This window comes from Anopheles stephensi, chromosome 2 (assembly GCF_013141755.1).
Source record: "Anopheles stephensi strain Indian chromosome 2, UCI_ANSTEP_V1.0, whole genome shotgun sequence".
Lineage (NCBI taxonomy): Eukaryota > Metazoa > Arthropoda > Insecta > Diptera > Culicidae > Anopheles > Anopheles stephensi.
This window is the reverse complement of record NC_050202.1, coordinates 645,878-669,203: the sequence shown is the minus strand read 5'-3', so window position 1 is coordinate 669,203 and position 23,326 is coordinate 645,878. Positions and strand designations below refer to the sequence as shown.

The window sequence follows — 23,326 nt, the reverse complement described above, 5'->3', positions numbered from 1 at the left end:
AACAGGCATGTATCGTGCTTCAGTAAAAATAGCCGGCACCAAACAAACACCCCCGACACAACACGACGGTCTGGGACGCATCGTGGTGCTGATGCGCCCGCTTTGTTCGAGATCGCGCATACTGAAAACATTAAGACGCGTAAAATTATCGTAAGGAAAACAAAGGAAAATCTCCACCACAGCGGCAGCGCTGTTGGTGCGTGTTGTGCCCGTGTTGCGTTGTGCTCCCAACACACGTACAGCGAACGCAAGCTAGTCCATTGATCTCGCTAGGATCTTCCACGCACACGGTCACTTTGGTGGGTGGGTAGGAGTCGCCGGTGTCGAGTACTATTAATATTTTGTGTAATGCTAAAAATAATAACATACATTTATATCTCCTTCTCCCATCTTTCGCCTGCTTTTCGCTGTTTGGTTTCATCGACGATCGACGGTGGTGATCGTGGGCCAGAAGCGTATATTTATGCTGGGCATGCTGTGCGGTGGCGTACGTGGCCGGTCATTTGTTCTTGAGAAGCAGCATCGCATGTTTACCATGCTCACCGCTACTTCATCTTCCCCAGTGTCTGTTGGAGTTTGGGTTGGTTTTGAAGATAGTTGTCTTCCACGACTTCCAATTGCGAGTAACTCTTTTACCCGTGAGGAGCAGTTTTTTATCTAGCTTTGAATTTTGTAGGTCTTGTCTAGGTCACTTCTCTTGAGCGACCTAATTTGTGGGTGGTCACCCAAGTCGTGATTGCGTACGTTTAATGCTCAAACTGTGCCTGAACCGTTGTCGTTCATGCGCGGATTCTATTTATTATCACGACGTACCCGGTATGCGTTTAGAAGGATAGTAAATTTAAATTATTTGTAAAGAATTTAAATTGCTTCGGAACCATCCGAAAAATGTTCCCAGTACTTGGCTCACTGTCGGACCGGTACGGATTCAAAGTATTTTTCATCCATACCGCGCTGTCATGTTTGGGCATTTAATGTCAGGCCTGGCTGGGCGGACCAGAACGCAGGGTCCGAAAAGCAGGCGGATGGTACGTAACCAAGACAAATGATTTCAGTTCTCGAATTTCAATCTACGGTACAGTGCACCGTGTACCGGTGGTCGCACGACTCGCGGTGGTTCCTCCCAGTTCCATCCCTTTTTTATCCTACAGACTGCGTACGTAAATGGACCACCCTGTGGTTCGGAGGGTGGAGCCGGTCGGTGGATCATTAAACCAAGCGAAAGACGAAGCAGAAGAATCCGAATTGCTGCTGTCACATTCATTTGCGCGAGTGAGGGCGTGTTTCGAGGGATCAGCGTTTGATGGATCCACTCGCGCGACCATGATGGTTGCGGTTGAAGAATACGACGACGCTGATGATCATCCTGATGATGATGATGATGATGAGAATCGTAAATTTGTCAGACATGCCGTCCGAGCACCGCACAGGCAGCATTCCCTTAAGGGGCCGAACCGAAGGGCATTATCAATTGAAATTAATGAACTTGTAGCTACCAGTAGGCTTCCGATGGATCCTGACGTTAAATGATGTATGCATGCGAAGATGCGACTCCGTTACCGGCGGATCCATCCTTTCATCCGATGGGCGGGCGACAGTTGCAGTTACACCCACAGGAATATGCAATGAAGCACCATTCGCACCAAGTTGTTTGTTGGCCTGATTTCCCGAAAGTTTTCTTGACTGGTTTTCCTGGCCTATGCTGCAGAAATTATGTTTGTCTTCCGGTTCGACGATGTCATCGAAATTGAAACGAATGGACGCAATTACCGGACGCACGCGGTCGCTCTTCCAGCTTCCAGGATATGGTGGAAAAATGCCAAATCGGTGTACAAATTAGATTGTTTTCGTGTTTTTTTCCTATCGCGTATCCCTCTACTTTGCGGAAGGATGGTTATGTCCTGCGAAAGTGGGTCGTGAAACGATGTTAATGACGTTATAAAGAAAGCCGTCGTGAAAGACGCATTCTCCTGATTTCGCGTCATGATGGAGTACCTGGTCCGGGGATAACCGGAACTCCAAACGAGCGGGGTACAAAGTCAAAGTTCGCTAAAGAAAGAAGGTCAGTAAACCGATCGGGCGAAGCAGGACATCAACCCCGACCAACGGCTTTGGTGAAACGTGTCATGAGAACACGGTGTTCCCGCTCGATACGAGCTCGATTTACTGCCCCGACCTGGGTGGATGGACGCGATGGATTGTCGTAAATTTTCTCTGCTTGCTCGATGCAAACTGCACGAACCGCGTGGAAAGTATCTCGGCGAGCATTTTCACTTCATTAGTCGCGACAAACAGCACGGTGCGTTTGTTTTTCCGGTGTTTTGATCAAACGGCAAACGGTGCTTAATGGACTTTCAATATCGTCGCTTTCGTTTCGGGATGCTCCAGACAGCTTCGGAGCACGTGCAGCTTAAAGGGGGGGGGGGGGGGGGGGAGGGGGAAGCGGTGGAGCGATTTGGGAGGGGGAAAGTCGGTGGAAAAATCACAACACAAATAGAAAGATAAATTTAATGATCCATTTCTCATCGGGACATCGAGCAGGAAGGCGCTCGGCGATCGGTTCGAGTGAATCGGGAAAGGAGCTTTCAGGTCAGCTAAGCCGAGAGGTTTGGTGAAAGCACCGGTAAGCGTGGGAATTAGCTACGAAACGGTAAACAAGTCATTTCCCGAGGACACTCTAGGGCTCTCGCTTTTTTATACGACACGAGCGCGAATCATGGCCACGTAGATGAGCGTAAATTTCGTTGTCGCTAAGCGATTCAAGATAATTGAATTAACGCACAACGTGATGGAGGTTCCTGTTGGTGGATAATGTCTGTGCCAGTGTTCCGACCACAAGCGTTTCAAATAAAAATAAATATTGCCGAGCTTTTCCACAAAACCTCACAAAAAATGAAGCAAAGCCATGTGTACATCATGCACTCATTCCGAATGATTCATATCGCACCCATTCTTTGCCGTGATCGCTCGCTCTCACTCCCATCATGTGTTTATTGTACGAGGATAAAATTTTGCGACGTCTGCCAGACACCTCGACATCGACATGTTTGACTTATGTGCATGTGGAACATCACTCGCTTTTTATGAGACACGGCAATATTTTCCATCTTCCGCACACATGGCTTCGGAAACAAAGAACGTTCTGGCGCGTGTTCGAGATAGGAACACGTGCACTCTCCGACTCACACGATCGTAACGGATGAACATTCAACTGAGTGCCAAATATCATTGCACATGTGCTTTTGTTCTGTAGATGGCCGTGCAGAAAGAATCGTTCCGGTTGTGGTGAAGCACCAAAAGGAAGAAGAGCAACTTTTTCATATGTGTCGCTGGAGACCACTACTTTTGGGGTGTGCTGTACCGTGTTTCTTGGTTGTGCATTCACGTTCGGTGACATTTGCCCAGTTTTTGTGTTCATCCGCTCCAACGTTGCTTTAAATTGGTGAAATCATCTTGGCGGATGAAAGAACTATCTTATTCCCTGGTGACCGTGGTAAACTGAGGCCAAAATAGATTTTCTACCAAACGATTTAATATATCATCCTAATGTTCGACTGCTGAGGCCTAGCTAATCCGTCCAATGCGCAGAAGATCGTGCATAGAGAAGATTAAATTTAACCAAATTTGCAAGCAGCGTGTGCTTATGAGAGAGCAAAAAAATATTAGAAAAAACTAAAGTTTTTCTTCGTAAGCGAATCCGGATGTTCCGTATGTGAAGAAGCGAGTATTGTTTTTTGTTGTTGTGCCGTGGAACTCAAGAGGGTAATAAATTAGATGGAATAATTTTGCCACCAAAAAAAGAAAACCCCTTTCATTTCGAAGCTGGATGGAAAAGCAAAATGAAAGACATAATCGCGATCAGTATTAGCTGTCCCCGGAGGAAGCACGTCGGCGGATGCCGGTTCATCGCCCGAATGGTGGATATAAGTTGGAATATTTTTGATATCACATGGGCGTGCTCAATGGGGCATGGAGCAAAACACAATGTCTGTTGGAAACCAGCAAAAAAGGATCCATAAAAGTTGGTACTTGCTCTTCTTCCGTGTCTCTGGAAAACGTTGGCCAGAAAAAATATGGCAATTTTTACAACTTTCAAGATAATATTTGTGCTTCCGTTTTGTGATGGAATGTTACATCCATTGTTAAAGCTCGCCCCGTACATATGCTGGATTCATCACCCTTTATTCGTTTTAAAGACAACAACTTTCCAAACTAGCCTGAGATTTCGTTAATAGTTGTTCGCTTCGGATCCACATCCGTTGTATAAATTACACCGGTCGTGAAGGGAGGAAACTTGTGATATTTGGGAATTTCTAAAACTGGAGCGGATAATTGAATATGTGTTATGCGTTTGGAAGTTGCTTTTGTAATGTTTATTCAACCGTCAGATTTGTACATAATTCAATTACTCTAGTTCACTTTTCTTACATTGGCGTCTGGTTTATACTCTCTGCTCGTAGTGTTGTCAAGTGTTGTTTATTTTTCATGCAATAACAATTCAAAATATTTTCATGCAAATTAATTAATTATACTAATTATCCAAATTCAACATTCCGGCCACCAAAAGAGAATTCTTTTAAATGCATGAAACTATGTGATCGACGTGTAAACTTAACTTGACTTGACGCTCCAAATGTCAACAACTGTTGTTTACTATTTCCCACGTGTATCCTTCTTCCGCTCTAACCTCTCTGTTCGATTGGATTGGGTAGTAACGCGATTCTGCTGACGGCTCGAACAATTTCTTTTCCTGTGCCCACTCGTAAAGTTACTACTCTCACTACACCGTCTTTTCCTGGGTGCAAAGCTGTTATTCGCCCTTTTGGCCAAACTGCAGGTGGGGTATTGTCTTCTTTCACGATCACTAATTGGTTCACTTCTAGCTTCACCGGTGTATTGTTCGCGTGCTTTGCCCTGGCCTGTAGCTGCTGTAGATATTCTGGGTACCACCGTGCCCAAATCTCTTGCATCTGCCTTTGCACTAATTGGTACTCCTTCAAACGGTTCGGAGAAATCTTGCTAAGATCTACTTGTGGTACCGCCTGCATGCTACTCCCTATCAAGAAATGGCCCGGGGTTAGTGCTTCCAAATCTGTTGGCTCATCTGATATTGGTATCAATGGACGCGAATTTAAACAAAGCTCAACTTGTGCCAGAAGGGTAAGCATATTTTCTTGCGTCACACTTCTAACTCCTATCGTCTTTAACAGATGCCTTTTAGCGGACTTAACTGCCGCTTCCCAAAGTCCTCCAAAATGAGGCGCACGCGGGGGGATAAACTTCCATACCAGTTCGTTCTCTGCGCACCAATCAAAGATCGCTCTCCTATCACCCTCATCGATTTTCAGCATCCTATAGATGCGATGCAACTCGTGTGCCGCGCCCTTGAACGTCGTTGCATTGTCCGAATGCAATTCGGCTACTTTACCACGTCTCGCGACAAAGCGACGTAGTGCTGATAGGAAAGCAGTCGATGTGAGATCACTCACCAGCTCGATATGGACTGCCCTTGTCGCGAAACATACGAATATCGCGATGTATGCCTTCGTTGGGCTTCGGTTGCGGACGGTCGACTTTAACAAAAACGGCCCACAGTAGTCGACGCCGCTGACGGCAAACGGTCGCGTTGGTGTCACTCGTGACTTAGGCAAATCAGCTACCGCCTGTTTCACCAGCGTTGGCTTGTTCCGAAAGCATGTGTGGCATCGATGGTACACGCTCTTTGCTAAGTTTCGGCCCCCAATCAACCAAAACTTCTGCCGGATTGTTGCTAACATGAATTGTGGCCCCGCGTGCATCTTTTGATGATGAGTGTTCTCGACCAGTAGTGTCGACAGCCGATGTGATGCAGCGAGGACAATCGGATGTTTGGTTGACTCTGGTATGTTGGCGTTACCAAGCCGGCCACCGACGCGTAACACACCCTTTGGGTCGAGGTATGGAGACAACCACTTTAGTCTCGACCTTCCGCTCACCAGCTTTCCTCGTTTCAGGTCGTCCATCTCCTCCGCAAACGAATCATGTTGTGCCCGTTGACACAACCTCAGTTCCGCATCCTGCAACTCCGCCGCTGTAAGCGGTGGAACGGAACTCAATAGCGTCTTCATGTCCGTATTCCGCTTGACGCTGTTGATCGACGTTGACTTGCTCGCCCTGAGGTTGGAGAGGATTCGCAAGCAATAAGCAACAACCCTTCGCAACTTGCCGTACGAGGAATAACGTGCGAAAAGTGTGTTGCTAAAGTCACACGTCGTAGAGGTGATGACTATTTTGGACACCGCTAACCGCTCCTCGATGTCCGTCTCGTTCTCTTTCGCGAGTACTGGTTCCACCGGCCACTCTTCCTGTCCGTAGGACAACCAACGTGGCCCCTGCCACCATCGCTCGCACTGCAGTAACTCTTCGGGCCTCAACCCGCGCGATATATCATCCGCCGGGTTATCGCTACCAGGAACATGACGCCAGCATGAAATTCGGGTCTCCTCTTGTATTTGCGCCACCCTGTTGGCGACGAACGGCTTCCATCGACGAGGTGATGATTTGAGCCAATGCATGACGGTCATGGAATCTGTCCAACAGATAACCGTCGACGATGAAACGTTGAGTGCTCGAATCACCTTCTGGAACAGGTGTACTGCTAGCCGTGCTGCACACAGTTCTAATCTGGCGATGGAATGTGTGTTTGAGAGGGACACCACCTTGGACTTAGCCGCTAGCAATCTAACCGTAGAGCCCCGTGTCGAATCCGAGCGTACGTAACAACATGCTCCATAGGCTCCTTGAGATGCATCCGCGAAGAGATGCAGCTGCAGCCTTTCCGGATTGCTATGTGCCACCAATCGAGGTACTCGCAGTTCGCGTAACACATAGAGCGTTGAGTGGAACCTCCTCCACTCTTCCTGAATCTCCGCTGGTAGCGGACGATTCCAGTCCAGCGTCTTCCCCTCGTGCTTCAATCCCCATAGGCGTTGCAGGAACATCTTGGCGAGTATCACCGTTGGTCCCAACAGACCAAGAGGATCGAAGATTCTGGCCGTGTATGATAACACCAGGCATCGTGTCAGCTCTTCTGCAGGGGTTGGCAAATCCACCCGAAACCGAAACATATCGTTGGATGGTTCCCAAACCAAGCCCAGTGTTGAGACTGCTTGGTCTTCTTGCCAGTCTAGAACTGATTTGATGGCCAAATCGGCGCTTGGAACACCATCAAGCGCAGCCGGTATGTTCGACGCCCATTTCTTTAGTGAGAAGCCCGCTGATTCCAACATCGATGATATCTGTTTACGTGTTTCGATGGCTTCTGAAACACTTGCTGCACCAGTCAGCAAGTCATCCACATAAAAATCATGCAGAACCGGGTCTACGGCTTTGGGGTACTCCTGTTTGTTGTCATGCGCGATTTGTTGCAACGTACGAGTGGCCAAGAACGGAGCTGATGCAGTACCGTAGGTCACCGTTTGTAGCTCATACGTTGCTATTGGTTCGGTTGAACGTTCCCGATATCGAATGCGTAGCAGTTTTCGATCTTTATCATAATGCAGGATCTGCCTGTACATCTTCTCCACGTCTGCCACTAATGCGACAGAATGCTTCCTGAATCGCAAGATGATTGTGAGCAGATCATCTTGTACCGTTGGGCCAATGAGTAAGGTGTCGTTCAAGGAGTAGCCCGATGTTGTTTTGCAGGATGCATCGAAAACAACACGAACCTTGGTTGAAGAACTCGACTCCTTAATCACGGCATGATGAGGGATGTAGCAGTGCGGCTCACTATCGTCGACAGGTTCGGTGAGTTTCACCATGTGTCCCAACTGCTCGTATTCTACCATGAACCTTTTATACTCCTTTTCCATTACAGGATTGGCCTTTAGCCGCCGTTCAACTCCCAACAAACGCCGATCTGCTATATCCCTTGACAAACCCAGGACTTTCTCCGGTTTGGCATTTCGCGGCAACGACACGACATAGCGACCTTGAGCATTTCGCGTAGTCGTGGAAGCATAATACTTCTCACACAGGTCTTCTTCCAAAGACAACGCAGGGCCTTCTAAAATGCTCTCAGCCTCCCAGAACCGTTGTAGCGAAGCTGCAATGTCACCTTCATTGGTTGCCAGGTGACACAACCGCAAATTGGGCCCAGAACAACGGGAAGTATTCCCAGAGATCGCCCATCCAAACGGTGTCTCCAACAACCATGGTTTTCCTTCGCCCAGTGACCGCTTCCTTCCAGTGTGTAGTTCCCAAAATGTATCACCGCCAATAACCACATCTACCTTTCCGGGGACGTGGAAAGTAGGATCAGCCAATTTTATATTCGGGAGGAACCACGACTCTACGTTTATCGGTGTGGTTGGAAGATCTGCCGACGGAGTCTTCAGTACAAGAAATTCCATTGTTGTAGAGAAGTCAGCCCCTTTCGATTGAACGGCCGCTGTAATGGAACCCTTGACGTGCTGCATCTGTTGCCCTATACCAGATATGGCAACGTCTACCTTTGACAACGGTGTTAGCAAGCGCTGCGCCATGGTTTCGGAAACGAAATTGCACATCGATCCCGAATCGAGAAGTGCCCGCGCATCATACGTGTTGCCGTGATCATCCACGAGCTGGAGAAGGACCGTTTCCAGAAGAACCATTTCCTCATCGGATTGCGCAGCCATGGTCACCGCTGAATTCACATGTAGTAGTGAATGGTGTCGTGCCTTGCACGTAGTGCACCGGTACGACGAGCGGCAATCCCTCACTTGGTGATGACGATTCAGGCAATTCCAACACAGCCGTTCTCGTGTTGCGATTTCCCGCCGTTGGGGTACGTCCTTATTTGCGAATTCCGGACAAACCCGCAAATGGTGAGCCTCCGTGCAACCAAAAATGCACGGTGGTTGTGGTGGCTGTGGCGCTGACATATGCGGTATTGCTCTTCCTGCCGTCGCTGTGTTACCCACCAACCTTGGTCTATGTTCGAATATTTTTTTGCTACCGGCCACCGTTCTCGTATTTAGTTCAGTATGGGAAAACTCACGCGTTGACTTAAGGATTCGGACACGACTATGAAGGAAATCTACTAACTCCTTGTACTTATCTTTCGTGTGCTGTGCTGAATGGTTTTCCCAAGCCAAGATGGTCGCCGTGTCCAGTTTCATCAGCAAGAGGTTGGCGAGCGGCGTATCCCAGTACTCAACGGGCTCGTCGAGTTTCTTCAGCCCGTTCACGTGCCGCGTGAATTCATCCACGAGCTGCGCCAATTCATCCACCCTTTCACGGCTCACTGTCGGTAGGTGATGAATCTTCCGGTAGTACTCGCGAACAAGCGTACGCGGGTTGTCGTATCGCTTCAGCAAGGCAGTCCACGTCACGTCGTAATTATCTGCTGTTAAGGTGGTATGCTCGAAGAGCAATCCAGCATCACCCTTTAACGACGACAGCAGATATTGCAGCTTCATGATGTTAGGAATGTCCGCGGAAGAATCAATCATAGCTACAAATCGGTCCCGGAAAGTAAGCCACTTGGTAGAATCACCATCAAACGTAGGTAATTCGATTTTCGGCAGACGCACATTCACAGCACTCGATCGTCCCGTAGTATTCATCGTTGAATTCGCGATCAACACCGAATCACTCACACCCGGGTTCGAGGGTTGCCTTCGTAGAAGGAAACCCTTCACGCGTCGGTAACGCGTGTCCATTTCGCAACGTTCCGCCACATACGTTTCCGCCCCATCCTCATCTAGCTCCGAAACTTTCGCGCTTGCCTGGAGAAAATCTTCGTAATACCTTTCCAGCTGGTCTAGACACACTGATACTTCACTCACTCTATCATCGGTATATTCACTGGTGAACTGTTCCACGGTTTTAATTAGCTCGGCAGCTTGGCGTTTTTTCAGTTGAAACGCTTTTAATTGTTTCGCCATTTTCTCTTTGAATTTTTGGCGCGTAGGATAATCTCACTGTAACTTGGATGCAACTTGTACGCAAAACCAAATTTCGAATGGCGCAAATTTGAAAACGCAATGGGTGTCGTTGCAGTTATGGGTGCCAAATTTGAAATGGCGTGGGTGGCGTCGGTTTTCTTACGCGTTCCGATCGAACTACACACTCGCTTTTCTGTTCCTTGTTCGTGACACGATGTAATCTTCACGAACACTTCACAAACGTCTCCTTTGCCCGTGATAGCGGGGCAACCAAAGGAAATGAAAAACACAACGGGTTTAAACGGAGAAATATCACACTTTGAATCACCACTGTACATAAACGGTACGTAGTGCCGTTTATTCCCAAATCTGTGAACACGTAGTGTCCTGCTGCAAGTTTCACTGCACGTAATGCTTCCTTTCACCGATCCGGTTCGAAGGACCAAATGTATAAATTACACCGGTCGTGAAGGGAGGAAACTTGTGATATTTGGGAATTTCTAAAACTGGAGCGGATAATTGAATATGTGTTATGCGTTTGGAAGTTGCTTTTGTAATGTTTATTCAACCGTCAGATTTGTACATAATTCAATTACTCTAGTTCACTTTTCTTACATTGGCGTCTGGTTTATACTCTCTGCTCGTAGTGTTGTCAAGTGTTGTTTATTTTTCATGCAATAACAATTCAAAATATTTTCATGCAAATTAATTAATTATACTAATTATCCAAATTCAACATCCGTCGTAAAGCGACGGTTTGATTAGCCGAAAGTCATAACTTTATCCGTGACCCCAAAGTTTTTACTTCTAATGAATATGGTTCCATTAGACCTTCATAATTTCGCCCGTCCCTTGTGATTCTCGCTCTCGTTGGGATGCCTACGGAAAATGAAAATAATTCATGCCGAAAAAAGAGGAAATAACACATAAACTGAATCAAGTACATCAATTCTAACCCTCGTCCTACACTGATTGAAGGTAAGGACATAAAGTCCTAGCAGCGCTGCTCCGCAACTAATGTGAGGGTTTAGAAAAAGTGTTGCCCATTTCGACCCTGAGAGCTGATACAGTTATCAATGACGTTGTCAGTGCCGGGTGGATTTTTTGTTTTAGGAACACTTTTTTATACTAACTTCCAGCAAAAGCATTACGTGGGGGGGAGTCGATTGTGTTGGTGGTTGTATATAACGTGCGTAAAACTGGTCTTACGAAACCAGAAATCTTTGCCATTGCAGCTTAAACAAACGTTAGGCCTTTATTCCCCAAAACCCCGAGTAAGGGAGACTAGTGGCCGTATAGGACTCACTGGCGGGAGTCGGTGAAAAGATATCTGGTGTCCATTCATTGTTCGAACCAGCAGAGGCCTAAGGGTGTTGTTTCAGTTCACTTTTTTGTGTGCGCTTGCCACAATAGCTACCCTAAGCGGAGGTCATTGTCTCAAGTACGGAGCAGAACCCTTGGTACTCATTTCCGGAAAGGGAGGACGAGAAGGTTCGTCGGAAATCTTCGACACACAAATTTACAAGCTTCAGTCACCTTCAAGGGACGCGTTCTCGGTTCGCCCATCGGTTTGCTGGATATTGAGCCAGGCCAGATAAGACAAGCGTCGGGCAAAAGATAGTTCAGTGGGGACAGTAAAAATAAAGTACCACTCTCCTGTGTCCCCTCTTCGTCCTCCTTCACCGGCTCACTCGTCGACGAAAGGGATGAGCCATAGACCCCCCGTCGGGGATGGGCACTTGCGTGTGATGACGTGCTTCCGGATCGGGTTGTCGTCGGTACGGCCCCTGGCGTCTCTTGCGGTCCCGGGCCCGTCCGTTTGGCGCTCGAGGAGTAAAGCAAGGCGTATAACAATAAATTTTAAGTGTTGTTCAGCAGCAGCTGCTGATATGTTTTTTCTTACTTGTGTTTCTTGTTGTTGCTTTAGCTGTGTCTGTTGCTTCTCTCTGTCGTCCTGTGTTTCACCATTGCCATGTTGCTTGCACAGAACCGCGACCACGCCACAGTACGCAATATTTTGTTTTCTTCAGTCCGCGTGTGTGTGTGTGTGTGTGCGAGTGAGTATTTTTTCTCTGGTTTCGCCCGTGTACCACGATACTACATATTTTCTTTCACCCACCATGAACGGCTTGAGGCGTCGCCCGGTTACTTCTATTACCTCCGGAGGCAATCTAGACCGTATCCCGCCGTGTTTCTGCTCCTGCCGTACAATGTTGCAGCTGTTTGGAGGTAAAATTTTCAGCACTACCAACATCCACAGCATCGGCAAGGCGTAGAACGCAGTGCGGTCATAAAAACGTGCTCAATGTCCGTCGAACGTCATGTGGAAGGTGTGTTTGCCGGAGGTTAAGGGAATGGACAGAGGTGAGGATGCGCGGTAGGCTTAAATCTGCACTTGTCCGTAAATCCATGCCAAGGAATCATATCTTTCGGGGGCATGAGAGACTGGGATAAGGCGATGGAGAGGAACTCAGTGTGAAATAATGCTCGAGAGGGTAATTTTGCTTAACCCCTTTAGATTTCGGAGATGGGATTGAACCCCTAGTTTTCGGGTAATGGAATATGCTTTCACAGCTCAGTTGGTGGTTGATTTGTTTGGATGAGCTAAATTGAGCAACGGTCGTTGCGTACTCTTCGCGATGGTATCGATTTAAAGTGGTCTAGAAAGTCATCAAGGTGACCCTTTGTGAGGTTAAGTGATTCCAAGAGGTTCTCGTGCTAAGTGTGCTTGAGATTGAAGATTAGCACACGGAAGTCCATGGTCTATTGATTTCTAGTAGCCTACATTTCTGCAGAAAAATGGATCTTCTGCACATGACATAGAAATATGAAATTTCGAAATTCTCTTAGTCTCTGCACAGGAGATTGCTCTCCCCACTCATGCTCATGGGTTCCTGATAGACTGTTCAAACCGCATCAATTATGGATTGACATAATGGCGGATAATTGAAGAACCTCTACCGGGGAACAAATGCATCGGTCCGAAGCGCAATCCCTAACCGAAAACCACTTCCGTTCCAATAGTAGTTTGGGTAGGATTTTCCCTAAGGCTATTAGTGTAAATAAGAATTTATTTAATTCCACGTCACATCATGGTAAGCCACAGGGAAACATGGGAAGTTCAGTTGCCACACAATTCCTCGCCAAAGGAATGTAAAAACTATCGATCTCGTACGGCTTGAAGATGTCAAGTGGGGATGCTTTAATTTAAATTTATTGAAAAGCACGCCGTGATCGACGAGCGTAGCGTTCATGCATCGTCGGAGTGGGCACACTCCCCACGAGAGCGTTTCTTCCCGACCGAACATACCAAGAGTGGAAAGTCTTTTTTCCTTCCAGTTCCTTCCCCATCCGCACACCAGTGCCGCTCAGTACGGAAGCGGATAATTTATGATGATGCGGTGTAGAATACCAGCCGTCATCATTTCTACATCAATTGTTTTCAACCGCGTTTAACAGGCGCTTTTTATCTTCGGGGTGGACGTGTTTGTGGCCACCGGGTTTTGGTGTATTCAATTTCAAACGAGTCGTCGTCACCGGTAGGCACGCGTATGAGCTCGGGAATCTCGGAAATTAAAACATCAACCCACGACGACACTACGGACGACTGCGGGTGTGGCACATCTCGCAGGTTTTATGGGTGTTGCGCGTGATGAAGTCTCACTCCCCTACATCCTCGAAAATGTGCGTCCGAAACAAGAAAACCCGGCGGAAGCGATGCTCAACCTGCCCCGGGTGATATAAAAGACAAATAGAATTACTGCAGCGGTCCGAAGACAAGCGGCACGGTAGCACGGTTGCTCATCGTCTTGTCGGAATTCATCAGCGCAGAGTGTGGCCAGTGGCAGCGGTAGAAATTTATGGCGGCTGGTTTTAATTTTGATTGCCATGCTCAAATGATTTTTAATAATCGTAATTAATGCTAGGCTTCTTGTTACATTGTCTGGCGTTGCTGTGGAACTGTGGCATGCACAATAGTGACAACTGTATCACGTATCACAGCCACCATCACCGTGCGTACGTAAATCTGACGGCTCATTAGAGAACGATCTTCCGTTTTCTTGTCACAGCAATGTTTGTTTCGGCGGCATCCGATGGTGTCACTTTTAATGATACGATGTTTCACCCGAACCATGCCTTGGTGGTCATGTTCGTGGCTCCGGCCGGTGCGTTTAATGGCTTGTACATGCATAGATAATTAGAGTCGTAAGGCCGGATAAAAGCAACCACGAGGTTGTGAGCTATTTTGTGTGCGCGTATGATAAAGATCGCTTCTATTTGTCAGCATCCCGTGACAAAAGGTTTTATGCTTGGAAAAATTGTGTAGCTGAGAGAGGTACGAAACGCTCATTTATTTAACTTAAATTACGCGGTGTGCTCTTACCTGACACAACCTGATTATGGTATAAATTTCTGCAAAGAAAAGTTTAAAGAAGAGAAAGAAAATTTAAATGACATGAGAACAAAAATCTGGTAAAAAAACTTTCAGATCGATTGAAAACTTCTATTACTCAGTTTTTGTGTCTACAGCCCCATTTTAAGCTCCAGTTTACCGGTAATGGGAATGGCGGCGTCAACCGTAGGTTTCTGCTGATTGTTTTAAAAATGCAAAACACTCGATGCTCTCCATAAGCCGATTACGTAGCATTGGTCCGGAATAAGGGCCAGCTGGGCAGAAGCTATCGTTTTCTTGCTCCAAAGAGTGTCTGGAAATTTTCTCTAGCCTAGGGACCTTAAAAAATCGGCTGCTCAAAATTGGAACTCAACTGAGACGAGATGAAATCACATACAATTGTGCTCGCTCAAAATACGAAACTGTGAATCCGGTCTTGTGTTCGACAAACTGCCGGTGAATGAAAACTACATGGCAAGGGACAAAAGGGATATGGTGAAATGTTTTCAAATATCGTCACACAACAAAATTCCTCCATCCACTGTGCGAAGCGTTGGGTTGGGCGTTGTGGAACGAGCGTGAGAGAGCAGTACCAGCGACAAAGCCGCGCAACACTTTTCTGGCCCGTTCGCTCGTCACCATTAATCGTGGCTGGGCAACGTAGAAATGTACAAAAACTCTGACAGCCCAGCAAAACATCAATGCAAACACTGGCGAAACGGAAAACATGCCGGTGTGTCTGTGCCACGGTTGGTCCGTATGAGGAGGGGTGGAGAGAGTGTGGGCGAGGGAGGAAGATTGAATGACGATGAGGAAAAGCGATCGAGCCGGCCTAGTGGGCCACGGCTTCGGGCGAAAAGCGTAACAACAGTCAAAACGATCGTTTTGGCAAATAAAAATTTGTTCTGTCATGTACTTGAAACAACCGGTGGAAAATGATGTGTGTGTGTATGTAAGAGTGAGAGAGAAAGCAAGAAAGATACACAAGCTGCGATTGTGTGCGGAGTTTGGTCGAGTAAGAAAGACGACTTATGAAATGCGACAGGCAAAAAGGGGGAAAATTTTGAAGAATCAGCACTAGCAGTGGCGAATAAAAATAGCTCTCAAATCAACAGAGAGATAGGTTTTTTTGAGGAAAAGAAGGTGGGAACTTGGTGAGACGTATATTATGGAGCGGTGGATGAAGAACCAACCAACGAAGCCTGGGTCAAGTGAGCGAGGTAAAGAAATATGATGCCACATCACTATCTGCTTCTTCTCTGCTGGTTTCTCTAAGACTTGGCTTGGTTTTAAAGTTGGTTCACGTTTGGTCGAAGTGGCAGATCGGGATTTATACCATCAGATGTCAAATCGAAATGGACGCCTATCCGTTGTTGGTGTGCTGAAGAATTAGGCAGCACTGATTTTGCAGAGTGTGTGTGTCTGTGAAGAATTCTTTAGCTCGGATTGCCTACTAGGGGCTAATGCGGCGCATCCATGCTCGTGTGGTCTCGTGGTCAGCGAGTTGTCGTACGACATGTCCACCGGCGTCGCGAACCAAGCCACTGAAGGTGGTGAAAAGTTCTCCTTAAATTAATGAGTCAATTAGGATGAGTGAAAGGATTCCGTGTCTAATGATTCATGGCATGGGTGGGTTTTCGTAACCACCAAGAGGGCTTCTGGCCGTTCTAACAGCAGCCGGTCAGGCTCCAGCGCGATTATAGTATATTTATGGTGGATCCGAGCAATGCCTTCTCGTTAGAACAGGGAACCAAAACGAGTGAGAGAAGGTCGTGCTTCGGGATGAAATTTGTGTCTATTGCTGTGAGGTCTGTCGTGATGAATAGGTTTCCACATTCTGATTCTGCTATACCCGTGGTGAAGCCTGGGCTGTTGCGAGGGTTATGGAGGAGGATGTTTTACTTTTGCAGCACCTTCCCACATATGGAGATGATGGTGGTCTTGGTTGAGAAAAAAGATACGTGAACAGAGTCGTTCGTTCGTGGGGAGGCTGTTTATAAAACGGCCATCGTTCATTTTCCAACCCATCGACGTCCCGATCGTTATACCGTTCGTTACAGATACATATTGAGGGGTAGATGGATAGAGAGCACGAGGTAGACTCTGTCCTCAGGTTTCTTCTTGGTTTTAGAAAGAAAAAGGTGTCCATATGTTGTCACCGAAACGAATAAAATATTTTTGATGTTGATAAAGACCGATTTACGGCCCATCCTCACCAACTAAGTGATGTTTATTTACATACAAACTCAAAAAAAAAAAAATCAATTGACCAAGGATTCTCTAAAATCTTCACAGGCGTGTTTAAAAAGAAAGCCGCTTTTATTCGACGCAAAAATGAATATAGATTGATCTCATCTCATCATGCCAGGAGCCGGGAAGAAAGTAATTTGCGACTTTGCTGGAGTAATTCAATTCCTTCCTCTTCAAGGTTCCGATAAGCCTGAAAGCAATTTAATATTCTCGCTATCGGGCGCGATAAACACATGCAAAAACGTCTCCATCGAAGTAAACGAAAAAGGGAAAAGCTTCCAGAGGAGAATTTCCATCAGGAAGCAAACCGATCGAGATTTATTGATCGGAAAGAAGTGGCTGTTTTATTACGCTGCGTGTGTGACCTAGTTACGAAACTGGATTAGCAGACGAGAGAGTTGGACGAATCTCACTTTTAATCGGCCGGGCGCGGAAAATCTGAAGGAATGGTTTTATCGCGATGAGCCACTTAACGAGTCTAGGTACTTTCCTACCAGAACAGCCTTCATTCACTCGTTCTCTCTCTTTCACTCGTCTGTAATCGTTTGTCTTATTTATTGCCGTTTCGAAGATATTTTCTGTAACGTTCTGTGTTGCGTGCGGCCAGCCGGTGGATGCGAAATATGATGTTCTAGTTGATGCGAACGAACGATAGGTCCGCGCGTTCGTTTATGGGACCACGACTCGGTCGGGCTTGATTGGGTTCGATCGTTAATCCATTAAATGGAATAAGCTGCAGAAGATAAATCGATTACATTGCACTTAATAGCAATCGAAATCGTGTCCGATTGGTGTCAGCTGATGGACGGCGATTATAGCCTCCGGTCTGCTTCCCATATTAATATTTTTCCCGCAAATATCGACGAAGGATAAGCACGGCTAAGCAGAAGGAAGTGGCGAATTTGCTTTGGTTTGTGACTAATTGGTAGCAGATATAAGAACACTTTCCTCGATTCTTTCCCACTGATGCTCGCCGAGCGTAGGAATATGATTTATCTTGCCATTTCTAATCAAATAAATTATCCAGAAATTATTCGCTTCCTTCCATGGTAGACTTCGGACGGGATCGTTGGCACAGTGTTTGGAACAATAATATTTTGTTTGCTTTCATTGCTCGGCAAATGTTTGATCTGACTTTGGTGAGAAAATACCTCCATCGTTACCGTCGTCGTCGCCGTCGTGGTGGCAATCGTCCTCCATTCGACACAAAGCCAAAGTGCATCAAAGGAAACCGACTCGCCGAACCCACACGCCACAAACTCCATGCTCACCGGCCTTTGGTAAGCAACCGGTCGTGTGGTTGTGGTTATTTGGTGTGATTCACACATACGTCCCCGTTGGCTCTCGGCACTAGGTCATCACCGGTCCATTAAGCGGTGCCAACAGGGAAGTCGGTATCGTGTGTCCGACCGACCGGCGTCGTTCGTCGATTGGTAAGGTAATAGACCGACACCTTCCACCTTCTCACACGCCCTTTTCGCTCTTAGGTTCGCAACCGCACGTTATTGGCAATTTCCCACCTTTTCACCATCCATTTGCTCGCTTTAACGGTAGCGCTGGAAACGATCGGTGCTGAAATGGCTTAGCTGTCATAAGTTTTGAAACGCGATCTTGCCTCGCCCGATACCAATGGAATCGAAGGCAAGCAAAGGAAGCGAACTCCATCGGACAACAGGGTAGAGCGATGAAAGACAGCCAAAGCAAGCATTCGTCCGTAGTTCGCGCATCAAATCGAGTGGAGAGAGGGCAAAGCGAAATTTATTGAAGCGTGATTGTTGTGCATTCGATTGGATCGACAGACAAAAACCAACAACTAACCGGCATGTGGTTGGCCAGTGTTTGGATGGGATTTTTCCGATGACGAACGGTACCGTACATGGTCACGTAAAGGAGTCTTTCATGGGAGCGATAAATGGGAGGAAAAACTCCGCTTCCTGCTGCAGTTTCATCTGTGCAGTAGAGGACGACTGACGGGATTTGATTGGAGCTTAAGCGAATCTTTGAAATGTTGCCTCGCCAGTAGTCAGCAGCGTTGTAAATTATTGAACACCAGATCTCAATGCCACCGAGCATCTCCGCTTGACTTACGTGCAAACAATCGCAATTTTCAATCCTTCAATCTTCGCCGTCTGGAGCAAAGTGCTGGAAATAAACCGCCCGATTGAGGGTACAGCGATCGAAAGGCATTAAATCATGTCTACGCCCTGGACGCTACGCACCAGTGTCACGTGGCCTTGCTTCGTGGATGCACTTGATGCAGTTAAATGCAACCGATACCGATTGCAGCGGGGAGTGCGCACCGTGGCATGGCGGGATTGGCGCGTATTTTCCGTTCCATTTACATTTCAGATTGATGTGCGCCTGTTTACCATCTACAGGAAGGATTTTTGTGTTGCCTTTTCTATTCCTTCTGCTGCCGACCTGCCTTACGGTTTTGCATTGATGCCACTTGAGATCCTGAAAGGAAAGGCGAGCTTGTTTTGCCGCTGCAGTCAGCCAATCAGCATACACTTAAGCTTGTCTTAATACCCATTTTCTAGGGCTTGGACAACAAAATGTGTGCAGTACCACCAGCTGCAGCAGCAGTCCTTTTGTGCATCTTGTTTTCTCCGTTTTCTGCTGCCTCCGGGCTGGTGACCACGACCATACAGTCGGATGCATCAATGCTGCATCAGCGTGCAGCGACGAGTGAAGTGCAATCAAATTGGATTAATCCGTTTCCCGAACGGTCGGCCAACGAGTTTGCCACATTTTATTTTCCCGCATTTAACAACCATCCAATTTTAAAGCTCGTTTATTTTGTGTGTTTTTGGGCCACCGCCGTCGCGTTTATTTAGTTTTGCGATGAAAAAGTTTGCCCACAGACACAGGTTTGGGTTGGCAGTGGAATGTTGATGGTTTATCGCGTGGCACACACATTTCATGTGTATTATTTTTGTCTGCAGTCTTTCGTTACGGGAGCGTTACGGGTAGGTAACGGTGGCATACCGGTGTTGATCATTCGCGTTCTGCTTTGTAGGAGGTTGTTTGTTTTATTTCGCTGTTCCATTTTGCCAAGTGACATCCAGCGAAAGAAATGGCCTTCCATTAAGCGAAAATTTATAGTCAAGCTTCGCGGGAATGGGCGCTTGCAATTCTTACTGTCCAGCATTACCTTTTCGCGTGTAGATGCTATTGGAGGGTTGTTTTTTTTGTGTATGTGCCGAGAGTAGACAAATGTAAATGCAGAGTGCTTGACCAAACGTACAGCCTAGTTATCTTAGTTGCCTTCCGGAGAGACGAGTTTTTCTTGCTAGTAGCTCTTGTTCCTCCTGCTTGTGGCAACCATTTTGTCCACCGCTAAAATGGGGCAAGATCAAATTTATTGTTTTTTAAAAGTGCTGCTGTTAAATTCGCTCAAAAAAGGTGATAAACTTTTAGGGAATGGTACAAAACTTTTAAAAAGTACAATTCATATTTTGCAATAAAATAAAAATTGTGTGTCACATTCTTTCTGTAGCATTTTCGGCTAAATAAAAAAAAACGCTGATCGCAATAAAATCCTAACCTATGACAATAAATAGGCACTCTATTAGAGCACGTACTGTTCCACGAAGCAACTATTAAACATCATGAGACTATGACGCTGAACCGAAACAGCAGATAACACTGCTGCTTCCGTTTATTCCCTGTGGGCCACACAAGAGATTTCGAAATTGCTACAGCTCCAGTGAACCACGTGAGAAAATTCAATATGAATCATCATAATTCATGTTTATTATTTGACGTCGCTTTATGATGTCGTTGCGTGGCGATAAACTGTGGTTTCCTTCTTCAAGCGAGCAGGTCCCCGAGCAGGATGATAGCACCGTTTCCAGAACTGCTCTCCGGTACGGACGTGCGTTGGAGATTTCGGGACCTGTAACTGTGTTCGTTTGTCGGAAGCTGTGTAGCTCCATTGACCCATCAGGACGAACGGTAATTGTGTGAAGATTAGGGAATTCTCATCACCTCACGAGACACGTGTCCCCGAAGGGTGAACTGTCTGTGGGATACACGCAGGCCCTTCTGTATGGTGTGACAGCTGTCATAAAAACTTCCGACATTGTTCAGTGGAAATGGTGTACGATTGGCGAATGGAAATAGTGATGGAATTTGATATTATCCGGAGGAAGTTGAGCCAATTCTCTAGACATCGAACGGAAACCTATCAGTGTCCAGTATCTGGTTTTGTGGTACGATTGTATGGTTGCAGGAATAATAAGATGAGTGTGACCGTTCGATGATTTGAAAATGATACGGCTATTGCTTTGTTAGGTGTGGTTGAATCTATTAGTAGATTGAACTCCTTCTGCTGCTTTGAATCTACAGTGAAAAACTGAATAATAAGAACCTACATATTTAAAACTGCTTATAGTGTTTAGCGAGAGTAATTTAAATTTCTAGCTGCTCGGAGACTTGTTCAGCAGCATTTCCTCGTTTGTAGATGCCGAACAAGTATTCCACATAGTCAACAAATCATTATCTGGATGCTTACACCCAACAATTGCTGTCATGTGTGGGTGGAACTTGTCAGACGGTTTGATTACCACATATCTGGGTGCAGTATCAGAGCACAGTACAGTGGCTAGGAACATGACTTCTCGGTTGAGGTGGAAGATGTAATGCAGATTTGCTGCACAAGAATGAAGTTTGCCATAAAATTATTGGAAACACACAAAACGTTGTCATTCATTGCGCGAAAGCCACAACCTACATTCATGTCATGCGGTGTTCTTTTCTCTCTCGCTCGCATTTCTGGCACACTGCCAACCCGTCGAGCCCCAAACCAGTTGCCCCGCTGTTGGCGACGGGTGCAACAAACGTGAAGAAATCGAGAAGAATGGCAGTCAGCACAAACAGTACTAGCAGCAGCAGCAAATCATTCGTAATTCATTCATACGAACAGTTCGCTTTCATTCGCTATTTCATCGTTGTGCAGATGTAACGTGCTTGATGGAGGCGCCTGGTACCGATGGAGACGCCTGGTCGTTGACGGCTGGTGCTGAATGAGGCTGAGGTTGCGAAGGAGGGGAGAAGTCGGGGATGCTACACTGATTAAAGTAACCACAAGAAGAATTGTCATCTTGGCACGACAAATTTGGAGTGCACGCGTAGCATGTGTCATTCTTGGAAGCGAATTTCATTTGCCTTAGTGCCACGACGTGTGTTTAACGTACAAGATCATGTGCTGGGGTGTTGCATTTTGACCTCGCTGGGGATGAAATTCAAGCGCAGCGATGGAGGTGGTGGATGAGGAGAGTGAACACGTTCTTCACCATCCAAACCAGTCACAAAGTCTCGAAACGGAAAGTGCAATGTGCAGCAAGTCGGCAACTGCACCCAACATTCATCGTCGCCTCGAAGCAGCTGACAATTTAATTTGATTTAAACCCTCCTCACGGGTGGACGGACCAAGATCACAGTGGTCGTGCCGGCTGGCGCCGGTAAACACACGCATTTGCTTTATGAGCAACGTGCGGGTAGCATCAAGAAAAGTGCGTAGGCATGGCAGGCGTTAATCTCGCGCCAACCTTTATGAATAAGCTGCGACAAATATTCGGCTGTGACCCAAAACACGGCCGTACGGATGCTGGAACCTGGTCTGTGTTTGCATGCAACACGTCGTTGTGGCGATGGACTTGGTAGTGGTGGTTCCGGGCAGGCATAATGTACAGTCAACATTCCTGCACCGTGTGTTGTTTGTGCATCAGGCTAGGGCTAGCGAGTTGGGTGTTTCCTAAAATTGTTCAGCTGTCCATGACAACCGAAATGAGGTGGATTAGTCAGTTTCAATGTCAGTAACACTGCCGAGAGCTTACTTCATCCTAATTCAGGCAAGATCCTTCCCTGTGAGTGACAGTTACATCTACTTCCTGTAGCAAGGGATGCAGAATGAGCGTCAAAAGCTAAATATTTACCCATTTCAGAAGGGAAACTTGTACAACACCACTGCACGGCCAAATGTACTTAAAGTACCGAGTTTTTCCGGTGACTAGAAACTAAACATTGTGCCCGGATAGCGGAAGCGATAAAGCGACGGGCAAAAAGTTCACTTGTTGATTACTTTCCGTAATGTTCGAGTGCCAAAAGTTGAGCGGCTCCATTATGTAAAAGTAACCAAATTCAAACCTTTTGTTAAGCTCATTGCAATTACAACCCCGAAATTAAGTTCATTTGCACAAATGCCATTCGCATTCTTCGGTACTTGGGCACGCTCGGAGCCCCGAAACAGGGACCGAAAACGAAAAACAACGACCAAAGCAAGATAAACACTTGGCAAAATCAATGGCGGATAGTGTTGGTTGTTTGGAGAATGGAACAGAAAGAAAAGAAAAAGGCAGGAAGGATGTGAGCAAAATATCAACGAAAGCAACATCCGCATAGAGCGAAAGGAGTCTAATTAACATTTCATCAACGTCAGCAGTGTGCGTCTCGAAGAGCAAAGTCAAACATGTTTTGCTGAAGTTGAGAGCTAATTGAGAAACAAATGGAAATGACTTTCAAGAGTGAACTAATACTTCGAAACTGCCGGAACTTTTTACGCTGACTGTCGGTAATGTTGGTGGAAATATTCCTTTTCCTCGACAGTTAACGACATCGCTGAGAAAGTTGAGCCATCTTCAATATATGACTGGTGCTGCGTACAAAAGCAAATATCGTCTGAAAACGTCTAGAATTGCAGATCTTCAAGAGTCCAGGAAGGAAGAATTACAAAAAGACTGACATGCATAGTACTTCGCTTGAGCGATTG

At 46.5% G+C, this 23,326-nt stretch overlaps 2 protein-coding genes and 1 long non-coding RNA gene across 5 annotated transcripts in view; 1 reads left to right on the top strand and 2 right to left on the bottom strand.

Annotated features, from left to right (window-relative positions):
• Positions 1 to 23,326, top strand: part of LOC118507175 — a 118,322-nt gene that overhangs the window by 14,106 nt on the left and 80,890 nt on the right. The window lies entirely within an intron of this gene.
• LOC118507185 overlaps positions 1 to 23,326 on the bottom strand; it is a 28,133-nt gene that overhangs the window by 2,458 nt on the left and 2,349 nt on the right. Inside the window, exon 2 of the long non-coding RNA XR_004905610.1 lies at positions 14,296 to 14,324. This is a non-coding gene — a long non-coding RNA (uncharacterized LOC118507185). The remainder of the gene's footprint in view (positions 1 to 14,295; positions 14,325 to 23,326) is intronic.
• LOC118507156 lies at positions 4,456 to 10,458 on the bottom strand. 2 transcript variants are annotated; one of them, XM_036045201.1, is made up of 2 exons: positions 7,704 to 10,458; positions 4,456 to 7,049 (listed from the first exon to the last, which is right to left on the bottom strand). In XM_036045201.1, exons 1-2 carry the CDS (start codon positions 9,909 to 9,911, stop codon positions 4,683 to 4,685), a joined length of 4,575 nt encoding a protein of 1,524 aa, XP_035901094.1. In that variant the 5' UTR covers positions 9,912 to 10,458; the 3' UTR covers positions 4,456 to 4,682. The 2 variants fall into 2 exon arrangements, with proteins under 2 accessions (XP_035901094.1, XP_035901093.1); XM_036045200.1 differs by having other exon boundaries at positions 4,456 to 7,376; positions 7,956 to 10,458.

Bases quoted from the DNA above. Each gene is read 5' to 3' on its own strand.
- LOC118507156 (XM_036045200.1), bottom strand. From the start codon at position 9,911: ATGGCGAAACAATTAAAAGCGTTTCAACTGAAAAAACGCCAAGCTGCC. The intron at 7,377-7,955 runs TTGCCGCGAAAT...AACAAACAGGAG, and splicing joins AAGGTCGCTATGTCGTGTCG to TACCCCAAAGCCGTAGACCC.